At 39.0% G+C, this 24,790-nt stretch overlaps 1 protein-coding gene across 6 annotated transcripts in view; it reads left to right on the top strand.

The window, feature by feature from the left end:
- Positions 1 to 24,790, top strand: part of SORCS1 (sortilin related VPS10 domain containing receptor 1) — a 591,779-nt gene that overhangs the window by 511,508 nt on the left and 55,481 nt on the right. For all 6 annotated transcript variants that reach the window (XM_005566385.4, XM_005566384.4, XM_065521387.1 and 3 more), the window contains 2 exons: positions 310 to 481; positions 24,228 to 24,414. In XM_005566385.4, coding sequence (XP_005566442.3) covers positions 310 to 481; positions 24,228 to 24,414 — 359 coding nt within the window. The remainder of the gene's footprint in view (positions 1 to 309; positions 482 to 24,227; positions 24,415 to 24,790) is intronic.

The following is a 24,790-nucleotide window of genomic DNA, read 5'->3' as shown; positions in this document are numbered from 1 at the left end:
AACTTAGTGAGAGTAGGGGCTATATCTTCTATTTCTGCGCATTTCCCACAACTCCACAATGAAGTGATTCATTAATTTAAGAGATGAATAAAACTCAGTTACAATGCTAGTAATAGATACAGCGTGTGACCGTGATTCTCTCTCTGTTGGGTGCTTTACATGAATTAACCCTACTCCTCATAGTAGCATGAAAGATGGTTACATGCTTACTGATGGTCCTCCGGGCTAGGCACTATGTCTAATTTAGAAACGTGGGAATGATTCACATTATAATGAGCTGCCTTACAACTTGAGCTTCTTTCCATTTAGGTACAGGAAGGTGGTTTCCAATAATTGCACTGATGGAGTAAGGGAACAGTACACTGCTAAACCACAGAAGTGCCCAGGGAAAGCCCCGCGGGGGCTGCGGATAGTCACAGCTGATGGAAAGCTGACAGCGGAGCAAGGACACAACGTCACTCTCATGGTGCAATTAGAAGAGGTAGGGCTGATTCCTATCTCCTTGCTACTTTCTGTGGCCAGTGATTTTTCTTAATAAACCATGGTTTTGTTTCCATATCTTTTTCAACTTTCTCCATTTTAGATGCTATTTAAAAATTTTTATTTTACTTTTAGTTCCTTGGTTTTTGTTATCACTTCACCTTCCCTGATCTATTTCTTTAATTACTTACATTTCACCGCAAGTTGTTCTTCACTCATACTTAATCTCTTACTTTTGGAGAATCTGTCAGATTTAATCTTGCCTTCTTGGCAATTTTAGCAAAATCCATTTTCTCAGAATACATAAATAATATTCCTGAAATAATTTAATACATACACATACTAAACTAACCTGAGAGATGCTAATACTTTCATCCCCTCTCAGCCTGCAGGGTTTTCTTTTCCAAGGGCAACATGATGGTCATGCATATAGCACTGAGGCCAATCTAAACATAATTGAGTGTAATTTATCTGGCAGTTAAGAGTTTGTATTGTGTGGCACCTCAGGGATATCATTAAAAGCATGCATTATTATTTGCCAGATTGTGGTTGTCTGAAATGTCTATTTATATGGTGGATAAGATGAAATTTGTCTTATATATTTTAGAATATACACAGGAATTCTGTCATCTTGTAAATGAGGAAGACGGTCTCTAAAGGATAAGTACTGACATTAAATCATCTCAATTATTAAACCAAGCAGTCCTATCCTCAGTCACATTTTCTGGGTACCTAATTATGGTTACCATTATGTAAAGCCCTGTAAATACAAAGGGATTTTAAGGGCTAACAATGACACCAGAATTAAAATATATAACATTGAGTTACAGCTTCCTCTGCTGATAGTCCAGGGACCCTCAGTTTTTGCCAGGTATAAGAAAATCACCTGGAGAGCATGTGAAAACACAGTTCTCTTGGCCACATCCTTAAAGATTCTGATTCAGTAGGTTGGAGTCGGGCCCAAGAATATATATTTCTAACAAGTTCACAGGTTGTGCATTGTGCTCAAGAAAAACAAAAACCATGGCAAGGCTAGGGGTATAGAGAAGTCAGAGGTTCTGGAGTGTGACATGAAGATGGAAAGATGAAGCATTTATGATTGCTTTGTCAGGTTTGATGAAAATTTGTAGTATTTTAATTCTCATAGGAAAAATAACTGGGAAATAACGAGTTTGAAACTCTAGCTCAAATGATGTGCATATCTCTGGTCCAAGGGCCATTTACAGAACCACTGTGTAACCCAATACTCCTTTCCTGATTATCTCCTTAATGAGTGCCTTTCAATTGTATTCAATCTTCTAAATACTAAAGTGCCAAAAATTCTTCAGTTGGAACTAGAAAAATACAGGCCAATTTAGGCAAATTGGAGTTGCTCATTTTTCACATAAATTCTTTGGGGATTTCTGCTTGAGACTATGGCAGATTAGCATGCAGTAAACCAAATATATGCATATATATTTAGAGCAAGAGGGACAGAGACAGAGAGAGAAGAAGAAGAAAAATGAAGAGGAGGAAAGGAGGACTAGGAGCTGAGACAACTATGAAGAGGATTGAGAAGCTAAAATTCCTTTCTTAAAAAATGGGAAATTCTCTGCAGTGAGTCCAACATTTTATGCTATATTTTCCTTTCGAGAACTTTACCAATTCATATGCCACACTATAGAGGAGGTACAGATTTCAGATTTCCAGTAAAAGGCCAAGTAGAAAGTGTTGGCTAAACAGGTGTTAATAGACTCTCAAGGCTTGGTAGATAAAAATTGGACTATGGGCCGGGCGCGGTGGCTCAAGCCTGTAATCCCAGCACTTTGGGAGGCCGAGACGGGCGGATCACGAGGTTAGGAGATGGAGACCATCCTGGCGAACACGGTGAAACCCCGTCTCTACTAAAAAAAATACAAAAAACTAGCCGGGCGTGGTGGCGGCGCCTGTAGTCCCAGCTACTCGGGAGGCTGAGTCAGGAGAATGGCGGGAACCCGGGGGGCGGAGCTTGCAGTGAGCTGAGATCCGGCCACTGCACTCCAGCCGGGGCGACAGAGCCAGACTCCGTCTCAAAAAAAAAAAAAAAAAAAAAAAAAAAATTTGGACTATGAGGACATTCCAAAGTTGGAAGTGATAAGGTCATATCCCAGGGAGAAGGAAAGCACAGGGAAGCAGCACATACCCAGGGCCTTTTTCCTCCGTGAGGTATTTCATGATACCTAAGTAACACAGGAAACATAGAAAGCAGTCAGAGGCTGAGAAGTTAAACAAAGTTTTTAGAAGTATTGCTCTTTGGGGAGATAAAAATTTGAATTCAAGACCTATCAAGGAGGAGGACCCTGGTGAACTATCTAAGACTTGGTTCTTGGAACTTCTGGAAATCTCTGTCCTAGGAGTAAAGGCAAACCTGAATTAGAACAGGCCCTCTGTACTCAGAAATCCAGTCTGAAATCACTTCAGTCTCTGAATCAATTAGAGTGATTCTCTTCAACTCTAAAATGATTATTAGAAACCAAAGTAAACCTTCTTTAATGGAAAATAACATAAACCACAGGTTTACCCAATATTTTTTCATATAAAATGTTGAGCATTTAGAAAAAATCAAATATGTCAAGATACAGGACCAACGGAGGGATAAACAGAAAAGAACAACAGTTGGATGAGATATAGTGTTTATTTAAGATATCCTGTAAAATAACAGTGATTAATATGTTCACGAATGTGAGAAAAGGTGGAAAATTGAACCCCAGGGCAGTAATCAATAAGAAATACCAAATAGAAATTGTAAAAATAAAGATATAATAACTGATATTAAGAACTTAGGTTTACAGCAAATTGAACCCATAGGAATAGAGGTTAAATGGAAGAAAGGACAGCAGGAAATATACCATCTAGAGCAAAAAAGAAAGAAATAGAATATAGAGAAAAAATAATAAGAGACAAATGGAAAATGATTAAAAAAAGGTCTAACACAGATGCAACTGTAGCCCCAGAAGGAGAGGAGAGAGATAAGGAACAAGAATCATTTTTGTAAAGATAAGGGCTGAGAATTTTCCAAGCCTGATGAAAGATATCAACATATTAACCCATAGATTTAACAGAATCAGCAAACTCAAGAAGAATATGTGCAAAGAAAAATCACTGAGCTATTACATTCAAACTGCTGAAATCTCAAATCAGACAGAGGTGTTTAAAAAGTCCAGAAGAAAATGGAATGACATCTTTGAAGCGCTGTAGAAAACACAAATGGTTTTTTAGATAAACAATAATGGAGATACCAAAACGAGAAATGTTCCCTTGTCCCCCTCGCAGGCGTGTGATGGGGGTGTGGCTCGCTTCTTCAGCGCCCCACTACTGAAATCTCTAGGGGAGCACACAGGAGCAGGCTGTGGGGCTTTGACCTCACGGCAGAGTCTAGGCGTGAATGTTTACAGGTCCTGAAGCCCCAGTGGGCGTTTGCTACCGTATGCTCTCTCTGTTTTGCGGTCTATAGACAGCTTGTCTTAACCAGCTCAATTAGGCCCCTCTGCCTTGTCGCAAGGAGAGACTGCTTTGTGTATCCTGGGTTCTTACCTTGGTGCACTGGAAGAATCCATCACACCTGGGCTTGGAGAGTGAGTGCAAAGTTTTATTCAGCGGAGGTAGCTCTCAGCAGATGGAGGAAGCCAGAAGGGGATGGAGTGGGAAGGTTTTCCACTGGAGTCGGGCCGCTCAGTGGCCTGGGCTCTCCTCCAACTGCTCCAGCTAAATTCCGTGTAGTTCTGCTGGTCGGTGGCCTGCTGGCATGCTGGTGCCTGTCGGTGCATTCCTCTTGACGTCCATCTGCCTGTGTGTCTGCTTGCTAGGGTGTTGGGGGTTTTTATAGGCACAGGATGGGGGCATGGCAGGCTAGGGTGGTCTTGGGAAACACAACATTTGGGTGCAAAGGCAGGAGTGCCTGTCCTCACCTAGGTCCCAAGGCACAGGCCCAGGGGAGGAGCCCTAGCCAGGGACCACACCCTTCCCCCCTTCCGTATCATTTAAAGGGACCACTCCCTTCCCTTCCCAACACTTCCTTCCATAGCAATATCTCATAAAAACCACTGCCTATAAAAAGAAATACTAAAAATAATTATTCACACATAAAGAAAATGACCCAGACAGAGGCACACACACAAATACGCACAAAATAATGGAAGGAATGAAGAGCAAGAAAGGGGTAAATTGAAGTTAATAATAACTGTGCAGACCAAGAATGATAATCAGCTGTGGGATTTAAAATATATGTAGAATTAAAATACATTAGAATAATAACACAGTATGTGGAGCGAATTAAATAGAGTTAAAGTAGTTTAAAGTTCATGATACATCTATAAAGAGATAAAAGTACTAATTTATATTAGACTCCAACATATCCAGAATGTGTGCTTCAATACCTAGAGTAACAACTGAAGAAGTAGTAAGAGAATCTTATCATCAAGCTACTGACAGGGGAATTACAGTAACTTTAAAATGGTTTCATTAATCCAAAGCAAGGCAAGTAAAAGAGAAAAAAAGAACATAATACAGTTGAGACAAATAGAAAACATCTACTAAAATGGTAGATATAGGCATGGTGTGGTGAATCCCAACATTTTGAGAGACCAAGGTGGGAGGATCATTTGAGTCCAGGAGTTTGAGACCAGCTTGGACAACTACCAGAAAAAAATAAAAATAATGAAAAAAAAATAGCCAGGCATGGTGTCGTGTGTCTGTGGTCCCAGCTACTTGGGAGGCTAAGGTGAGAGAATCACTTGAGTCCAGGAGTTCAAAGCTGCAGTCAACCATAATTACATCACTGCACTCCAGCCTGGCTGATAGAGTGAGACCCTGCCTCAAACACATTAAAATTAAAATTTAAAAATGGTAGATATATCCTCAAATAGTATCAATAATTACATTTTGAAAATTAGTGGTTTTTGTCACTTCAGTGCTTTTTGTCAGGCCTAAGAAGTCTTTATCTAAACCAACATTGTGAAAACAGTCATACCACAAGATTTCTCTTTAGGTTTCACATTAATGTATATGATTTATCTTGAATAAAACTGTTTCAAGTTTCTATATTTCATCCACACACATATCCAATTGTCCTAATACCCTTGACAGACTATTCATTTCACATTGAATTGCTATAAGCCTTTGTCATAAATTAACTGACTGTCTATTTGTGGTTCCATTTCTAGGCACTCTATTCTGTTCCCTTGGTGTGAATTTCAAACCCTATGTTAATTACTAATTTCAAACACATTATATTTTCACTAGAGGTAGGGTGAATCTTGATGCCTGGACATGTAAATCCTCTACACAAGTAGAAAATTATGTGTGTGTGTGTAAAATTTATAATAGCATCAAAATACAACAAATATTTACACTCAAATCTAAAAACTTATTTTCAATAGCACTACCCAGAAAACAATACGAATTTGGAAATGAATTTTGGAAAAAACCTAAATGAATGGAGGGATACACCCTGATCATGGATTGGAAGACTCAATATTATAAAAAAACATCAATTTTCTTCATATTGACTTGAATTAAAAGCAGTCTGAATAAAAATCTCTGGCATGTTTCGTGTATTAAAATTGACAATATGATCATAACATTTACACAAAATGTCAAGACCTAAAGAATAGCAAAGATACTTTTGAAGGTGACTCACAAACTTGGATGACTAACATTACCATATATATATATACACACACACATATACACACATATATGGATGTATATCAATATATACATATATGTATGTATATCATTCACAAGCTGAACAAGGAGAGTCAAGAAACATATATACATGCATGTATTATATATATATAGACACATATCTACTTTATGACAAATGAGACACTGTAGTACAGTGGAGAAATTATAATATTTTCAATACATGGGTGCTACAATTTTGAATATCCATATGGGAATACATGAATCTTTATCTCACATAATATACAAACATAATTATAACTGTATTGTCAATCAAAATTTGAAAGCTAATACTAAATTTTTTTTTTTTTTTTTGAGTCTCTCTCTGTTGCCCAGGCTGGAGTGCAGTGGCGAGATCTCGGCTCAACTGCAATCTCCGCCTCCCGGGTTCAAACAATTCTACTGCCTCAGCCTCCCAAGTAGCTGGGACTACAGGCATATACCACCATGCCCAGCTAATTTTTGTATTTTTAGTAGAGACAGGGTTTCACCACGCTGGTCAGGCTCGTTTCAAACTCCTGAACTCAAGTGATCCGCCCACCTCAGCCTCCCAAAGTGCTGGGATAACAGGCATGAGCCACTGTGCCCGGCAATACTAACATTTCTAAAAGAAAGCACAGAAGAGTATCTTCATGACCTTGTGTTATGCAAAGATTTTTTTTAAAACAGCAAAGAAAACCCATTAAGTATAAAGAAATTATACTAAGAAATTCTTTATACTTTCTTTATAATTATACTTTTTCATAATTTTATTTTTATTTTTATTTGTTTGAGATGATGTCTACCTTTGTCACCCAGACTGAAGTGCAAGTGGCATGATCTTGGCTCACCGCAACCTCCACCTCCCAGGTTCAAGCGATTCTCCTGCCTCACTCTCCTGAGTAGCTGGGATTACAGGTGCCAGCTACCACAACCATCTATTTTTTTGTACTTTTTGTAGAGACAAGGTTTCACCATGTTGGTTAGGCTGGTCTTGAACTCCTGACCTCAATTGAACTGCCCACCTAAGCTTCCCAAAGTGCTGGGATTTACAGGCATGAGCCATCACGCCCAGCCTAATTATACTAATTTTAAATAGGACTACATTAAAATTAAGAATTTCTGTTATTTAAGGCATTATTTTGAAAATAAAAATTAAGTCCTAGAGGGGAAAAAGATATCTGTAATAATACCTTTTCAATAAGCTATTATTATTAAATTAAGCCCTAGAGGGAAAAAAGTATTTGTAATAATACCTTACTGAAAAGGTATTATTACGGTAATAAAATAATAAAATTGTTTTATTTGTTTTTTATTGTTTATTTTTATTATGCAAAATAAAACAGTTTCAAGGAGGGAATCATAATTAGGAGAGTATAAATAAATTCTACAAATTAATAAGGGAAATACTGGTAACTCAATAGAAAATGTACAAATGGGGCTGGGTGTGGTGGCTCACGCCTGTAATCCCAGCACTTTGGGAGGCCGAGGCAGGCAGATCACAAGGTCAGGAGATCGAGACCATCCTGGCTAACACGGTGAAACCCCATCTCTACTAAAAAAAATACAAAAAATTAGCCGGGCGTGGTGGCGGGCACCTGTAGTCCCAGCTACTTGGAAGGCTGAGGCAGGAGAATGGCGTAAACCCGGTAGGTGGAGCTTGCAGCTTGCAGTGAGCTGAGGTCGTGCCACTGCACTCCAGCCTGGGCAACAGAGCAAGACCCCATCTCAAAAAAAAAAAAAAAAAGAAAAGAAAAAAGAAAATGCACAGATAACTCAGGGTAACCAAATAGCCAATAAGCATATGAAAAAATTCTGAGCATCCCTGTATAATGCAACTTAATTTATAATAATATATTACTGTGCACCATCAGAAGATGTATATTTAAAAAGACTAATAATAGGCTGGCTGTGGTGACTTACAACTGTAATCCCAGCACTTTGGGAGGCCAAGGTGGGCAGATCACTTGAAGTCAGGAGTTCAAGACCAGCCTGGCCAACATGACGAAACCCCATCTCTACTAAAAATACAAACAAACAAAAATAAAACAACAACAACAAAAAATGAGCTGGGCATGGTGGCACGTGCCTGTAGTCCCAGCTACTTGGGAAGGTGAGGCAGGAGAATCATCTGAACCCAGGAGGTGGAGGCTGCAGTAAGCTGAGATTGCACCACTACACTCCAGCCTGGGTGACAAAGTGAGACTCCTTCTCAAAACAAACAAAAACAAAAACAAAAGACTAATAATATCAGATGTTATTGAGAATGTGGAGCAGCTGGTCATTCATATAATGCTATTTGGAGTGTAGATACATACTGCCATTTGGGACTTGTTTGACATTAACTGCTCTAGCTGAACATGTATACCATCTATGACCTGGTGTTTCCACTTTTAAGTATATACTTATCAGAAATGCATACACATATGCACCAGAATGTATGTAAGATAATATGCATAGCAAAAGTATTTGTAAGAGCCCTAACTGGAAACAATCTAAACATCCATGAATAGTAGAATACATAAACTATAGTATATTTACAGAATGGAATGTCATTCAGCAATGAAAAAGAACAACCTAAAGCTATATGCAAAAAACTTGGATAAATGTCATATCCATTATTGAGCTAAAGAAGTCAGACTAAAAAGAATATATGTTGCATTATTCCATTTAATTAAAATGTAAAAATAGTCAAAGCTATTAATAATTTATGGTGGCCAGGTGTGGTGCCTCACACTTGTAATCCCAGCACTTTGGGAGGCCGAGGCGGGCAGATCACAAGGTCAGGAGTTCGAGACCAGCCTAGCCATCACAGTGAAACCCCATGTCTACTAAAAGTACAAAAATTAGCTGGGCGTGATGGTGGGCACCTGTAATCCCAGCTTCTTGGGAGGCTGAGGCAGGAGAATCGCTTGAACCTAGGAGACGGAGGTTGCAGTGAGCTGAGATCACAAAACTGTACTCCAGCCTGGGTGACAGAGCTAGACTCCGTCTCAATAATAATAATTCATGTAATAGAAGGGAGAATTACTGTTAACTTTGGAGGCAGGGTGATTGGAGAACTTTGGGTGTACTGACAGTTTTCAGCTGGTTCATCTGGGTAGCAGTTAATGGATGCATTCACTTTGCAAAATTCAAGTTGTATATTCAGTGATTTGTACATTTTTAATGTACAATGAGTACATTACATTAATGTACAATTTGAGTAATGTACAATGTTAAGTACCTTTTACTCAACAAAAAGCTTACTTAAAAGTCATTTTGGAAATCCATTTAAAATACAGTACTTTCTATTTACGTCTTTGGGCAAAAAAAAAGGAAAAATAAGAAAAACCTTTCTGGTACGCTTAGGGCCAAACTTCCACCCTGTGTGCACGGTGAATGTGAAGGTTCTCTTCCCAGAGACGTGAGGCACCTGATCCTGGTACCCAGAGGAGTGTCATCTTTTGAAGCAGCAGATGTTTATACTAAGGCAGAGTTCAGAGAGCTTTTCCGTTTCTAAGAACACAATATAGCAAGATCTGAAACAAGAACTTTCACTTCTGATTAGCTCCAGCCTTCGTGCAAATGATAGAGAACACACTTCAGGGACAGAGGCCTGGTTCTCATCTGTTCAACTCTGCTTTCCATGTAACAAAGATCATCATCAGGCATCTCACACTGGGTTGAGTGATGTGGGAACAGATTGGGGAGTCTGGTTCGAAGATATGTGAATTCGTGCCTTCTGGGCACAAGAAGGAAAAAAGATAACAAGTCAGTTCATTCCACTTGAGTGGGCAAAGCTTCAACAGCAGGGATGAAATCTGCTGCCTCCAGCTGTCAGATCTGGCTCCTTGACGCTCTGTTCTCCCGGTGCAGAGCACCAAGCCAACAGCACATTCTTCATATCAGGAGACCCTGGGGACCTCACATGTGATTGTGAGATGCTGTGCTGATGATTCAGACTCCTTCTCGCAGAAAAAGACCCTCAGTTTCTCTGTGACCCTCTGGATTATATATGTAGGCATGGGAGATGCACATGATTAGCAATGCAGAATGAAGAGACACAGAGTGTCTCAAAAGTTGAGGAGAATTGACACTTGGCACAATAATAATAATGTGGTTATCCAACATTCATTGAGCACCACTGTTCCAGTTTGTGAGGCTTTTCATGAATTATCTTATGTAGATCTGACAGCAACTCTATGCAAGTAGGTGTTACCATTATTGTCATTTTATAGATGGCACAGCTGAGGCACAGAAAGGCAAGTAACTTACCTGAGATCACACAACTGCTGACTATCAGAGTCTAGGGTCTAATCCAGGATCTGTGGTATCTTGTCTTTCTACTGCTTCTTTATGGTGAAGGAACCATTTTCTAAGAAGAACTTCATGTAGCTCCTAAGCCTCTGTAGAAACCCATGGCTAGGATTATCAGTAGTCACAAAGATCAAGGAGTAGAAAGAAAAGGCCAAATCATCAATGACCAAGCCAGTTTAGCCTGTGGCTCTTATATTCATTCTTAGACACTAATCAATAAATGTACCAAAATTTTCCCCCTGGCTTCTCTGAGAATACTAATGGCTTGGGATCCATTTGTGGAAGAACACTTCAGCAAAGAGAGATGTGCAATCCTCTCTGGGTTCCCCCTCTTTGGAAAATGATGCCTTCGTTGAATGCTTAGTGTGCCTGACACTGTTTATCTATTCTAAAGAATATTGCAAAAACATAGGATATGAATGCAGCACCCAAGGAATTTAGAATACATGTATTTCTTTACAGGCTTGGGTATAAATTAGGCTATAATATTTTTTAATTAAATCCAAAACAAAAACAAACAATCCCTGGCATGTGCCCCTACTGGCAATACATGGTGTCTTTATTCTCCTCAAAATCTCTATGAGTGCATTTCTTATTTAAATTTGATCCTTCTGAATTTACTTTGAAAATAGTGCCTGACTCTTGCCCCATTTCTGGTACCAACTCTTTATAAAAACAGGGATCTTAAAGTCATGCTTCTGATGCCTGTAAAAAGCAAGTCTTCCAGGTACCAAAGAAACCTAGAGGTCTCTGCTAGGTTCTGATAGGACATCACAGTGTGATTAATGCAAAAGATTCACCTCCCCAAGTTGTTACAGTATTTTTATTTTCATGTGAGTACCAAAGCTTGTGCCTCTATCCATCTTATATCATGGTTCAACTTTCTCCCACAGTCTTGTCTTTCGTTTATGGGGCTAGGTTGGGTTAGGGACTGATCTAAGCCTCTTTTCTTTGCCCCAGTTACTTGCATACAAACCCCTCCTTGTAATTTCCATCTCCTTTGCATTTCATCTAAACCATCAGAGACCTGAGGCATCAACTGTCTCAGCAAATAGTTAGATATTTGTGTTTGTTTATTTGTCCTTTGATGAATATTTTACTAAGTGCCAATTTTATATCATGTACTTTTCATTCATTAATGGACTTACTTTAGTTTGTGGGAATATATGTTTTGGTTTGACTAGGACCTCTGTTATATTGAGTTTTAAATGAAAATCTAATGACATGAAGTAGAAAGTGCCCAATACCTTATATCTATTGGAAATAAAAAAGATTAATAATAAATTATCTAAATATAATAAATTATAATGCAGTAATTTATTGCATTATTTTGTAATAATATTTTTGGCATCCCCCAGTAAACTATACTGGGGGTATAGTTTAAAGTAAGAATCATGTCACTCCTGATTGCAGTTCCCACATCTCTGTACAATGTACCTGACATATTGATAGAAATTCAATAAATGTATCTGGATTTGGATAGGCTTCCCCAAGAAGCATAGAGATAAAACTGAAACTTAAAAGGAAAAGACTCTTAACATTTGAAAACCAGTCAAAACATGGTAAAATCTTCATCTGAAATCTAAATCTCTTCCTTAATCCTTTCCTAGTGCATATCCTAATTCTAGCATAAGAATATCAATGAAAACATTGCTAAAACCAGAGCAAAGATAACTTCTTATTGACAGAAAATAATTAAAGGCTAGGTACACTGATACTAGTTTGCAACTTCATATACAGTAGTATATGCTCAAGCCAGAAAATTACAGATTTAATATATGCAAGAAATGGGTTCTTTCCTACAAATAGCATATGAGGTCACCCTAAAAACCTAGATTACAGAAATGCTTCCATAACACAATTCCTCCAAAATCCCACAACTTGGCTCACCTGATGTGTTACTCAGAAAGCCGCATAGCTATTCTGAGGTTGATGAAAAATTCCAGTGTCATCAATACCACCTGCCTCATTTCCTGCTGCTTTTAGGGTCCTCTCCAAGTGTACTCTCATGACAGAACCTTCATTAGCAGCACAAGGCAAAGGAGCAGTCGTACTTCCATCCCAGACTCACTGTGGCAGATGAAAGAAGAACACACGTGCGCACACACACAAGCACACACAACACATTTAGGCATCATTATTGCCTTAAAAATAAAGAACAGTTAATCCAAGAACCGACTGGAAGAGGAGTAGAGAAGTCCATAAAGTTGAGTCTAAGATGCTGAACATTTTCAAACTATACCTGACTTTTAGGAAACTGATCGAAGGTGTTTTGCACTGAGATTCAAGCAGGCAGTGAGAAGTGGCATCTCTGTGCTTGGAGACTCACTCAAGATGGATGTCCTCTGGACCACTAATGAGAACCTAATGAGCCTATAGACTTTCAACACAATAACTCAGCTTCCCAGAGAAATCCAATGCAAGGACCTGAAGGCACAGGATAGATGGCAAAGGCCCTAATCAGTCTGAAGAACTCAACAAAACTGATTTGGGAGGCATTTGTTTGAGAGAACTGGTAGGCAGAAGTAGTATCTGCGTGTTAAGGAAGATAATTAAATCTGTTTTAAACAGCTGTAAGAGTAAAGAGATGCAATTCTCTGCATAATTTAAGATTTTTAAATTAAATCTAAGGCAAGGGACGAAAATTAAAACTTTGATCTGTATCTCATTGTCTTAATACTTCAATTTACATACAAAGACTGAAACTTAATAAGGAAAATTCATGATTATCACTTTTGTGAGATTTAACTCCAAAACGTGAGGACTGTGTCCTCGTTAGACAGATTTCAATGATTCATAATTTCATATACATTGAAAGACTTAGGGGAGCATTAAAGTACCCACAGTGTAATAACACTTCATAAATATTGCGGGATGCTGTCAACCATCAGATGGTAGAGAAGATGGCTGTTGATAAAAACTTCTACGAGATACTCACTCGTCTGAATTCATGACAATTTGACCTACTTTCTCATCTGGAGAAAAGGTTATTTGGAGCCTTTAGTGGTGGCACAAAGGGTTAATAAGCAGTGTTATGTTGAGGCAGGCATCAGTTTCTTTTCTTTCTTTTTTTTTTTTCAGACACACCCTGTTGCCAGGCTAGAGTGCAACGGTGTGATCTCAGCTCACTGCAACCTCTGCCTCCTGCGTTCAAGTGATTCTCCTCCCTCAACCTCACGAGTAGCTGGGATAACAGGCACGCACCACCACGCCCAGCTAATTTTTGTATTTTTAGTAGAGACAGGGTTTCACCATGTTGGCCAAGATGGTCTCGATCTCCTGACCCTATGAGGCAGATATCAGTTTCTAAGTCAGCTTAGTTCTGACATAGACACCTCAACTGTTTTCTTCTTCCATACAAAGGAGTGGAAGCTGATTTCAGTGAGCCTTGAAGACTTGAGGTTTTCTCGTGTGTTACTCCTTTCTCCATTCAGCATTATTCTCTTTGACTCTAGCAAGGAAATTGAGCCACTTAATTTCTTCTCACTTGGTGTTGTTGAAGGAAATGAGGCAGATAATATGGGTTGTCTTTAGCTAGAAGCCTAATGTCTGAAGTTCAAGTTGGATTGGTCAGCAACCCTTTCTAAGGCTCCACTTTTCTCTCCCCTGAAAACAAATGCAACTATATTGGAGTATTGCTGTTCTTTAGGATCTCAATGAAAAGATGTTTGCTAAGAACTTTAGTCTGACTTGTATACCTGGCTCATTACTGACAGTTCCAGTTCAGCAAACATCCCAGAGGCTGGATTCATGAAATAGTCTTCAGTTTGAATTTTCAATCTTCTAGTCTGCCTACTTTAGGCCCTGACAATACTAATGTCCCACTTCATCCACCTGGGTGGTCACCAGCCCTGAATCAAGGTTTCATCACACCATGCAATCCTCATCTGAGTGAGTAACTTCCTCAGGCTTCTGGCTTTGCACTTTGCCATTTGTTACTCTATGACCCTCTGCTTAGCTGCTCAGTCCTCAAGCTGGTCTACCATTAATGTGCAGTGGAAAGTCTCCACCTTATGACAGCAGCACTTGAGTAAGTTCTGCATCTTTACCTGAGATCTGAGCTTATCTCAGCAGCACAAATTGATGTTAGAATATATATGTGTTGATTCACAATAATGCTAATAACAAGAATAATAGAATTGTAAAAATCACAGATTATCTGACTTGGAAGTGACAATTAGGATCATCGGCTCTTCCCATGTTTAATTTACAGGTAGTGAAATTGAGGTCCAAATAAACAATGTTTTTTGAAGGACATAAAACTAGGTCTTCTAATTCCCAGGTTGCCACCTAACTTTTGTAGGGCACGTCTTTCACATGCAGTACCTCTTTAAAATGAATTTCACAACAACCTAATAATTTAGAAGGGGGATGAAGTGACTTCCAGGGCAAGAAATCATATCTCCATTTCATAGAAGAGGTCTTATGGCTTGGTTAAGACCACCAAGTGATACTAGGTATAAAAATTTAAGCTATTTAAACATGTTGACGGCATAATGCTAAAAACAGTATAGTGATTCCAGCGTTATAGGAATGGTATCTGTGTCCATGTGCATTCTCATTGATTAAAATGGTATTCACCAATATGTTAACAAGGTAATCTGTGGGTGATATAATTATGGGTGATTTTAATTTTCTTTGTCATCATTTTATGTATTTCTATATTTTACCAATGAATATACCATGCTTTTTTTTTCTCTTTTTTTTAAATTTCTTCTAACCATGCTGACATATTTCTGTTACATATTTTACTACTAGGAAAACCTGGTTCTATAGAGATTTATTCCTAAAGGAAACTTCCTCCTATTTTTAAAGTATATATAATTTTGTTCTAATTACATAGCTGAATGTTTTTACTTTATGAGTGAATTTCAAAAGTCATTCAAAAACATTTATAAGATTTATGTCATTTGGCAGCCCCCTAGTTTTCCAGCCAGAGCCTGCTGATGTAATTCCTACAGCCACCGTGCAGTGGTAACAGTATAGCAGTGCCCCTTATTATCTAAAAAGTGCTTCCAAACTGCAATGGGTCAAGATTCTGAACCTCTCTATACCACAATATCTAGATAGAGTACAGAGGCCCCAGCTCATAGTCATTATCTGCTTACACACGCTAAGTATTCCTCCTGCCTTATATATTCTGTTCCATTTTAAACCAGACACCAACTACAGAACACACAAAAGGGAAATTTGTGAAATACATGGTACTATCACCCATTTCCAAGGGAAGGATTAAACCACTTTGTGATGTTGCTATTGGAATGTCTTGATCTGGGCATTAGATCCAGAAGTATTTGGGTTTTTAGTTAGTCAAATCCCAAGGATCTGAGACCTCACAGAAGGGCCCGAAAAACAGCCATCTTCATTTCATCTGAGAGAAAGTGAAATGTCATAAATCTAGGCAAATGATTTGGTGTGTTCAAAGTGTGCTGTCTCTGGAATTCCTGGCCTTGACAGATCTGAGTTCTCTAGAAAAAATGTAAAACCTTCTGCACTATCCTCTTCGCAGTGGTGACTCTTCATCTCCCAGGTCAGAGCATCCAAATTCACTGTAGGTTTTGCTTGCAGAGAAGCTCAGGAGGTGTGCACATTTGGAGAAAGACATGTGCTTTAGAAAACCATCTTTGAACAGACAAGAGGAAAAGGCTGACAATACTCTGTAATTATGCAGGGATTTGAACATCTTGAAGTCACTGTCCAGAGCTCAGTTTTGAAACTGAAGAAACACTGATAGGGTATGATTCAAACCAGACATCCTGGGAGCACTCTGTCCCAGCTGCTCTGGTGTGGAAACTTTGGCTTTCAGCAGTGGCAGCACCTCTTGGAAGAGAAGTCAGAGAGGACAAATAACTTGCTTGGGAACAGAAGATAGGTTGTGTGTAGCTGCCTTTTATCCTAGACTGGTTTTTTTCTTGTTCTATAAAAGCTCAGTTTACTATTATAAAATGTCACATGAGAAGGTCCAACACAATTACAACATTTGTTTCCTGATTAGTCATGTTAGACTTTGTCAAACACTCACACCACCAGGAACCCTCACAAACACATTTTGAAGCTTCTGGGATATTTTATAGAGCCTGGCATATTACACTGGGATCATCTTACATCACTTTGGCATTCCTCTAAAGGGTTGTAGTTAGCGAAGCTTACAAAGTTCTTTGGTTTCACACATCAGTGAATTCATTCTTTAGCACCCATCTGGGAATGAGCACCAGAGTAGTTTGAGTGCTTTCTGTGAACGAGTTGTAAGAGTGCTGGACTCAGAGTTAAGAACAGCCTGATTCAAACTAGTCTTGTGACTCTAGGCAAATTTGAACAGGTCTGAGTTCTTTCAGGGTTGAAGATTAATATGGTTTGACTCTGTGTCCCCACCCAAATCTCATCTTGAAATGTAATCCTCATAATCCCCAGTGTTGAGGGAAGGACCTGGTGGGAGGTGATTGGATCATAGGGGTGGTTTCCTCCATGCTGTTTTCATGATAGTGAGTGAGTTCTCAGAGACCTGATGGTTTTATAAGTATTTGATAGTTCCTCCTACACACGCTGTCTGTCACATGCCGGCACACAAGACATGCCTGCTCTCCCTTACACTATGATTGTAAGTTTCCTGAGGCCTTCCCTAGCCAGGTGGAGCTGTGAGTCAATTAAACCTCTTTACTTTATAAACTACCCAGTCTCAGGCAGTTCTTTATAGCAGTGTGAAAACAGACTGATACAAAGATTAAATAAGATAATACATAGAAAGTAGTTGCTATTATTTCTGATACAGTAAACTTTCAAGAAATGTTTTCTCTCTTCTCCCTTAGTGACCACCCAGGGGATCTTATAGAGCAATTATTTTCCTTTTCTATTTTTTTTCTTTAATGAGAGAGTGTTTCACTCTGTTATCCAGGCTGGAGTGCAGTGGTGCAATCATGGCTCACTACAGCCTTGACTTCCTGGACTCAAGTGGTCCTCTCACATCAGCCTCCCAAAGTAGTGAGATTACAGTCATAAGCCACTGCACCCAACTAGATCAATCTTACTTGCACTCTCACTTTGTGTACAAAGTCACATGCCATAGTTCACTGTTCTGAATAAACACAGGAGGATAGCTTTTCTCTCCATGTATTTACTACACTGGCTGATGAAATCTCTTCTTTGAATACCAGGGTACATTGAAATGTTATTTCCTTTTCCACTTCTTATTGAGACTTGCTAACCTGAGTCTACCTCCTTAGAGTAGGGTGTGCAGGATAATGGTGAGTTACTTTTATTTCATATGCTCTACTCTGCCTAAATATCCTTAGTCATATAAAGAAATGGCTGAAATAATCTGATTTCCTTTCTGTCACTCAATGCTGCTTGATGATGTGTGAAAAATCTTACTTTGTGGTCAAAAGAACACAAAAATAACAACATAAATTCAGCTGGTTATATTCCATCATCAGTCAAAACAAAGTCTGTGTTACATTGGTTATTTCCAATGTATGTAATCCATACTAAAATATTTACAGTAGTAATAGAGGTATAATGTTGTATTTTGTAATGTTTCTTGTGTTATACAGTCCTCTACCCGCTTTTAAATTTGGAGAAATAGGTATTTCCCCTCATTCACTCCTTTCTTTTAATCCTGCTGATCCCTTCCTGCCCCTCACTTCACTCCACTTCCAGGGTAATCAATATTAACAGTCTGGGCTACCTTTGCTATCACCTTTCTCCGTACTCACACAAACACACACAGATTTATTATATTTACTGTGTTATTTGTTGCTTTTTTTTAATTAAAAATGGGTTATACTAGTGATTTTTCTGCAATGTAATTTGCTCATACAAAGCTTGAGTCAGGGCCACTGCTGTGCTTGCATGGACCAGGTTCTGATATACGAGCCTGGTATCTGTCTACAATGGGTCTCTGATGCCTTAAGGGACATCTTGGAGTCTCATTTCTGGACTGAGGCTGTCCGTGTTGAGTTTCCATAGCATTTATTTTCCCATTCTTCTGTGAATCTGTGTTACAGGAACTGATAGGTTCACACACCTTTCATTGCTCAGGTTAATATTGGCTTCCTGGTGGCCATTTGATATATTTGTTTTTCTATTCTAGAAGTCAGCAATGCCCTTGGAGAATAGAATCATCACGTGGACTTCATGTGGGTTTTGTGCCTTTCTCAGGAACTTCTTTTGAACTAGTCTTCTCAATTCTGTGTCTGTATTAGGACATGTGACTAAAGAGCATTAGATCTAAAGAATTTTATAATAGTCTAGATGTTTGCCAGCCTGGATTTAGTTTCAGAAATGATTTCTTTTGATTTATTAGATTGAAGTATTTTTCACTTAATTATACACATGACTTTACTGACTACTGATTATGAATACCAATTGTTTGTCATATTCTCTATCTTCTTTATGGCTTAAACATGATACTGTTTTACTAGCAGGTAAACAGAAGCAGAGTGTTGAGTAAATGCCAACCTATCATTGTTAGAGAGGAAGAGTCAAAGCCAGGAATGCAGTCAAACAAGAAAAGAAAATAATACTTTATCTTTGTTACCACCTTCCTCTTGGTCTGAGAGAAATATTGCAAGGAATTTCAATTAAAGAAACTCGAAGAGAACTGAACTGAATAGGTCAAGTCAAAGCACAGATCTTCTTAAACCCTTTTGTAGGTCTCTAACTAGCTGCGTGACTTTATACATCTTACTTAACCCCTCTGTACTCCAGATTTTCTGGTGTATCAAACATAAATAACATCTGTCCTTTCTATCTCCTAGGGTCCTAGCATCCACATGAGATAATATATAAGAAAGAATTTTGACAAACACAATAGAAATGTGCAATTTTCAAATTATATGGAACTAAAAAGGATCATTTGCAGGCGTTGCATTAAGGCACTGAAGATACAGCCATTAACCAGACACTTCTCAGACCCGTGGAGTTCACACAGTCTACCCTAGTACCACCCAGCAACTCATTTTTCTAGCGAAGTTTGCTAATCTTGTCTGCATATGTATTATGACACTTTTGTTTGTGATTATGCTCCAGTCCACGAACAATGAGTTTAGTCTTTCCATTCCCAGCCTTATTACAACCTTAGTATTTACAATCCTAAAGCATCCTGGTAAAGCTTTTTCATCATATTAAAACCAAGTAAGAATAGCATCAACTTGTGCTGTAGTGTTCATCTTCAGATGAATCTGACCACAAGAAGACCTAATATTCAACAATCAGAATGAGAGGACCTCAGCCTTTGCTACAGCCCAGCATCGGCTGCAGACCTCAGACTGCAGCAGGACTGGGCATCCTCTCAGAGGCCTCAAAACAGTGCTGCATCTTGGGTAGTAGTTGGACATCAAGATTAAGAAATAAGATTAAGAAATAAAACTCCTAAAAGAGAGGTTGATATCAAAGGCTCAGAATTACTGATTTCAAAACCAATAAACTATGAGAATTAATTTTGACAGAAAGGTGCATATAATTTTCTGCTAGAGCTTGTTTGTTTGTTTGTTTGTTTGTGTAATCTACTATCATCTATCCTAGAATACCTCCAAATTGGCTTTCCGGCACACTTGGATCCCCTTCCAGTTCATCTCCATATCATAGCCAGAGTGATCATTTTTAATTAAAAATATCATCATGCCATCTTCCCTTAAACCCCTACTTAGAACACTTGAATCATTAAGTTGATCTCACAGAATAGGAGAGTAGAATGGTAGCTACAAGAGGCTGGGTAGGGAGACATTGGTTAATGGGTCCAAAATCACAGTTAGACAGGAGGAATAAGTTCTAATGTTCTATAGCACAGTACAGTGTTAACTATCATTAACAATAATTTATCATGTATTTCAAAATAGCTAGAGGAAAGGAATTTGAATGTTTCCAACACAAAGAAATAAAAATGGTTCAAGGTTATAGATGTCACAGTTACCCTGATTTGATCACTACACATTATATACATGTATTGAAATATCACATATACCCCCATAAATATATGTGACTATTATCAATTAAAATTTTACAAACATTAAAAAAATTAAAACACTTCAATGGCTTCTCATTGCTCTTAGGAGAAAGATAAAATCAGGAATTTGACTCACAAGTCCGAAAAGGTATTTTTCTCTGCTTTAACCTCATTTGGTAACATGTTCTTGTTCTCTTTCTCTTTTTCCTCCTTCTTTTTTAATTTCTTCAACTGTACTATCTCCCTCTACCACAGGGCCTTTGCACATCTGTTCCCTCTGTTCCCTGGCCTACACTCTCTCAGTTGTACCTCATTCATTCATCTCCTCCATTTGGTTAATTTACCTGCTTCTTTCAGGTATTCTCAGCTCAGATATCACTTCCTTTTGGAAGCCTACTTTGAAATTCCCAATCAGATCAGCTCTCTAGTCCTGCATATTGCAAAAACTTACAACTCCATGTGCCTTTCCTTCATGTCACCCTGCAATAATTTTTATTTGCATAATTAGTTAATTAAAGTACATGTGTTTCACTAGTGGTCTGTAAGCTCATGAAAGCCCAGGCCATATTTGTTTTGTTTGTTTGGCTATTGCTTGCTTAATAACATTTTCCATTTGGTGACTGACATGAGATAGACACTCAATAAATATCTGACAGTTGGGTGAACGAATGACCAGAGAGTTGGTAGGGTGAGTATGCCTAGTCAATAGTTATTAGGACTTGGGCTGTCATCCCTTTGCTCGGTTTCTTTTTCTCTGAAAGTGGCTGGCATCCTTGCTTCCAGCAGTCATTTGAGCCCAGGAACACCAGAATCTAATGAGAGATGAGCCCCAGTATGAAGCTGTTACAGTGGTATTAGTCTTACCACTCACCTGAGAGCTCCTGAAGGAAAAGGCATGGAATCTAGTTTGTCCACCTTTAGTGGAAAGTGACAACAGGAATATAATTTGCTGCCTTCTGCTGTCATACATGGCCCCTTGACATTCTTATCTCTTAGTGCAGAGTCCAAGCCCAGAGGTCTGTCCCAACATCAGGAGGTCCTGGGGACTTCACATTTGGTTGGAGAATTCCATGCCTTTGTCTTCAGGGGCTGTCAAGTGCATGTTAAACTTAATACCTGATTCTATCATCTAAAGTATGATCTGTTATATAATTATATGTAAAATACCTGACCTAACACCCTAATAGCCTGACTCTAAAGGAAACCTTACTAATGCACTAGTCCAAACTTTGAGTAGCTCCATCCTTTCACCTGTTATATAGGCAGAGAACATTCCATGAATGGAGAATGAAGAATCCTATCATGAAACAAAACGCAGCAAGACAGACAGTAGACATCAAGAGAGATAGAAATTGAAGGGCTTTTGTGTAACTGGTCTTGATGCAGGACAACAAAAGGGAAGTGATGAAGACCAGACAGAAAGGGCAAGGCAAGGTAGACTCAAGCAATGGCAGCCAAAGTTGTATTCTTCCCACCTGTGTGTCTGTTCTCTCTCAGTGGAGGCTGAAGTAGAGTTGACTGAAGGTGTGAATCTCCCCTCTGTCCTTTTGCAAATGATGGCCCCTGCCTGATGCTCACTCTGTTGCCACAAAGTACATTAAACTTGTCTGTCTCCCTCTTCCCTCATGTCCTCCCCCTCTCTAGTGGAAACTGCATTCCTTGTTTTATTCCATGGATAACCCCAGATATCCTTGCTATTTCCCTCAGATACTTGCTTCAAAAGTGGGCTCTCTCCCCATGCCCACACCTAGGGCTGTCTTCCTGGCAACTCTGTTAAAAACTAGGAGTGGAAACTAACTGGAAACAGAATGAGAAATTGATCAGTCCACTTTGGTTGTTTAAATGAAGGACACGTCAACAAGAATAGTTGACATTTATATTTATTAGTGAAGGGAATTCAAGTAAGTGCACAATGTCTGGGCTTGTGGATATTTATTTTGTAGTTTTGAATGGAATTTCTCTTTTTACCCTAGGGTAGAATTTGTGCCTGTGTACTTATTGAGAGTCCACTGCTGTGAGTCCCACACACAATGCTTAGCTGGGCATAGAGCAGAGGAGTAGGTCACACAGATTCATAAGATTTGAACTACTTTTCTTTTCCCTGTGAATTAATCTTTTAAATGTCAACATTTTAAACTTGGCCTTTTCAAAAAATATGATACCATATGAACCTTACTTAATCGAAAATACATTTCTAGTTCAAAGGTTTTTGTTTTTTTCTTTCCTGAAAGTGGGAAAGGCTAACAGCAACAACAAAATTTGTTAAAGGATGGACTGTGTGTGAAGGAAGCTGGTTTTTGTCAATGGGGTCTAAGCAACATTTTTCCTTAAGAATCTAAACTGTTGTTCCAAAAGGCCATTTCTTTTTTTTACAGGTCTGGGATTTTATAATGCAGAATTTATCTTCTTCTGCCTACCCATGGGAAATTTGGAACCACACAATTTCAATTAAGCTTTAAAGGGACAATAGTAGGTCTTTTACAGCTACATTGATTTACAGTCATTTTTATGTAGCATTTTACAGATGACTAATTAATCTGTAATTAATTTCCTGCATAATTTTTACAACAGCTCTTTAAGACAGTAAGGTATTATTATACCCAGTTCATAGATTTGTCACTGAGACTGAAGGAGACTGAATGACTTGCATGAAGTCTTCCAGCTTGTTAATGGCACATGAGAATTCATGCCCAGGAGAGCCTTGATTGCCCACAGTGCTATATTCTCTCTATAATGAGTGACCTGGAAGTGCAGAAAGGTGGGTTAGAATCCCAGGATCGCCACTGACTAGCTGTGTTAACCTTGAACAAGTGATGACATCTTTTTTGACTTCAGCTTCTTCATCTGTAAAGTAGATCTGTAAAAAAGATTGCCTACTCCTCTCTCCAGACTAGACTAAGAATCTGTGAAGAATAACATGAGATCATTTTGATAGTTTGAAATGCTGAAGCATAAAAAAATTAACCATTATTATCTCAAATAATAACAGTGCTGAGTCCAGTGTCATATCAGATATCAGGCAAAGTGTCTTCCATCCTTCCTATGATACAATTAGGGAACGAGAAATAACGAGGGGAATTTGGGTTGAGGGGTGGTCCTGAAGACACAGGAAGTGGAGTGGTCCATTACCATGTCAGTCAGGAAGGCTAAAATTTTTTTTTTTTTTTTTTTTTTTTTGAGATGGAGTCTCACTCCATCATCAGGTTGGAGTGCAGTGGCTCGATCTTGTCACACTGCAACCTCTGCCTGCCAGATTCAAGCAATTCTCCTGCCTCAACTCCCCGAGTAGCTGGGACTATAGGCATGTGCCACCATGCCCAGCTAATTTTTGTATTTTTAGTAGAGACGGGGTTTCACCATATTGGCCAGGATGGTCTTGATCTCTTGACCTTGTGATCTGCCTGCCTTAGCCTCCCAAAGTGCTGGGATTACAGGCATGAGCCACTGCGCCTGACCCAGTAAGCTAAATTTTTTAAGCTGTGTGTGTACACTTTTATCCTTGTGGATGCTAAGACTATTACCAAAGCCTTTGGAGGAACTGAATATCACATTGCAGCTGATAATGAAGCACTATTAATTTTCAAATCCCTGAAACTTATAGTAGTTGGTGTCCTTCAGATTTGGAGTGTATCCATCATAGCAAACTCTTGCCTGCCAGGGAATGTCACAGGGATTCTGTCAAAGGTAGGCAGATGCTCCTAGCTGTAGGAGTGAGCCAGGGCTGCTGTCATGCCTGAGCCAGGGACTAGGACAAGCCATAGTCCCCAGTCCCCTAGGCAGGAGCAACTGAACACTGACTTCTTCCCTCTAATGTTGGGCTGTTTTTCAGGGTGATGTTCAGCGGACACTCATCCAAGTGGACTTCGGCGATGGTATCGCAGTGTCTTACGTCAATCTCAGCTCCACGGAAGATGGGATCAAACACGTCTATCAGAACGTGGGCATTTTCCGTGTGACCGTGCAGGTGGACAACAGTCTGGGTTCTGACAGCGCCGTCCTGTACTTACATGTAACTTGTATGTTATTACTGTTGTTGGTTTATGACCTATCTTAAACATTGTGTCCTTTCAAATCGAATTCACAATTTTGTATCTAGAAGAAGTGCACTAGTTATCTTTTAGCAGAAGGGGAATGGGGAAGAAATGATTAAGAGACCAAAATAAGGAAAGAGTAAGAAGACAATCAAAGAGAATTTGAATAATCCTGGACTCTCTGGATTGCTTCAAATTCTCATTGCATTTCCCCTGCCTACCCCGGCTGCCTTGAAGATGCAACACTTGAATCTGGAGGCTGGGCCTGAGCAACTTGCAGAGCTATTTGGTTGAAACAAAGAAATTTGGTTTTGGGCGGGTCGGAAATTGTTGTAAACAATCCACATGCACCACTCAATCT

This window comes from Macaca fascicularis, chromosome 9 (genome assembly GCF_037993035.2).
Source record: "Macaca fascicularis isolate 582-1 chromosome 9, T2T-MFA8v1.1".
Lineage (NCBI taxonomy): Eukaryota > Metazoa > Chordata > Mammalia > Primates > Cercopithecidae > Macaca > Macaca fascicularis.
Note: the sequence above shows the minus strand (reverse complement) of the source record. Positions and strands in the feature narration are given on the sequence as shown.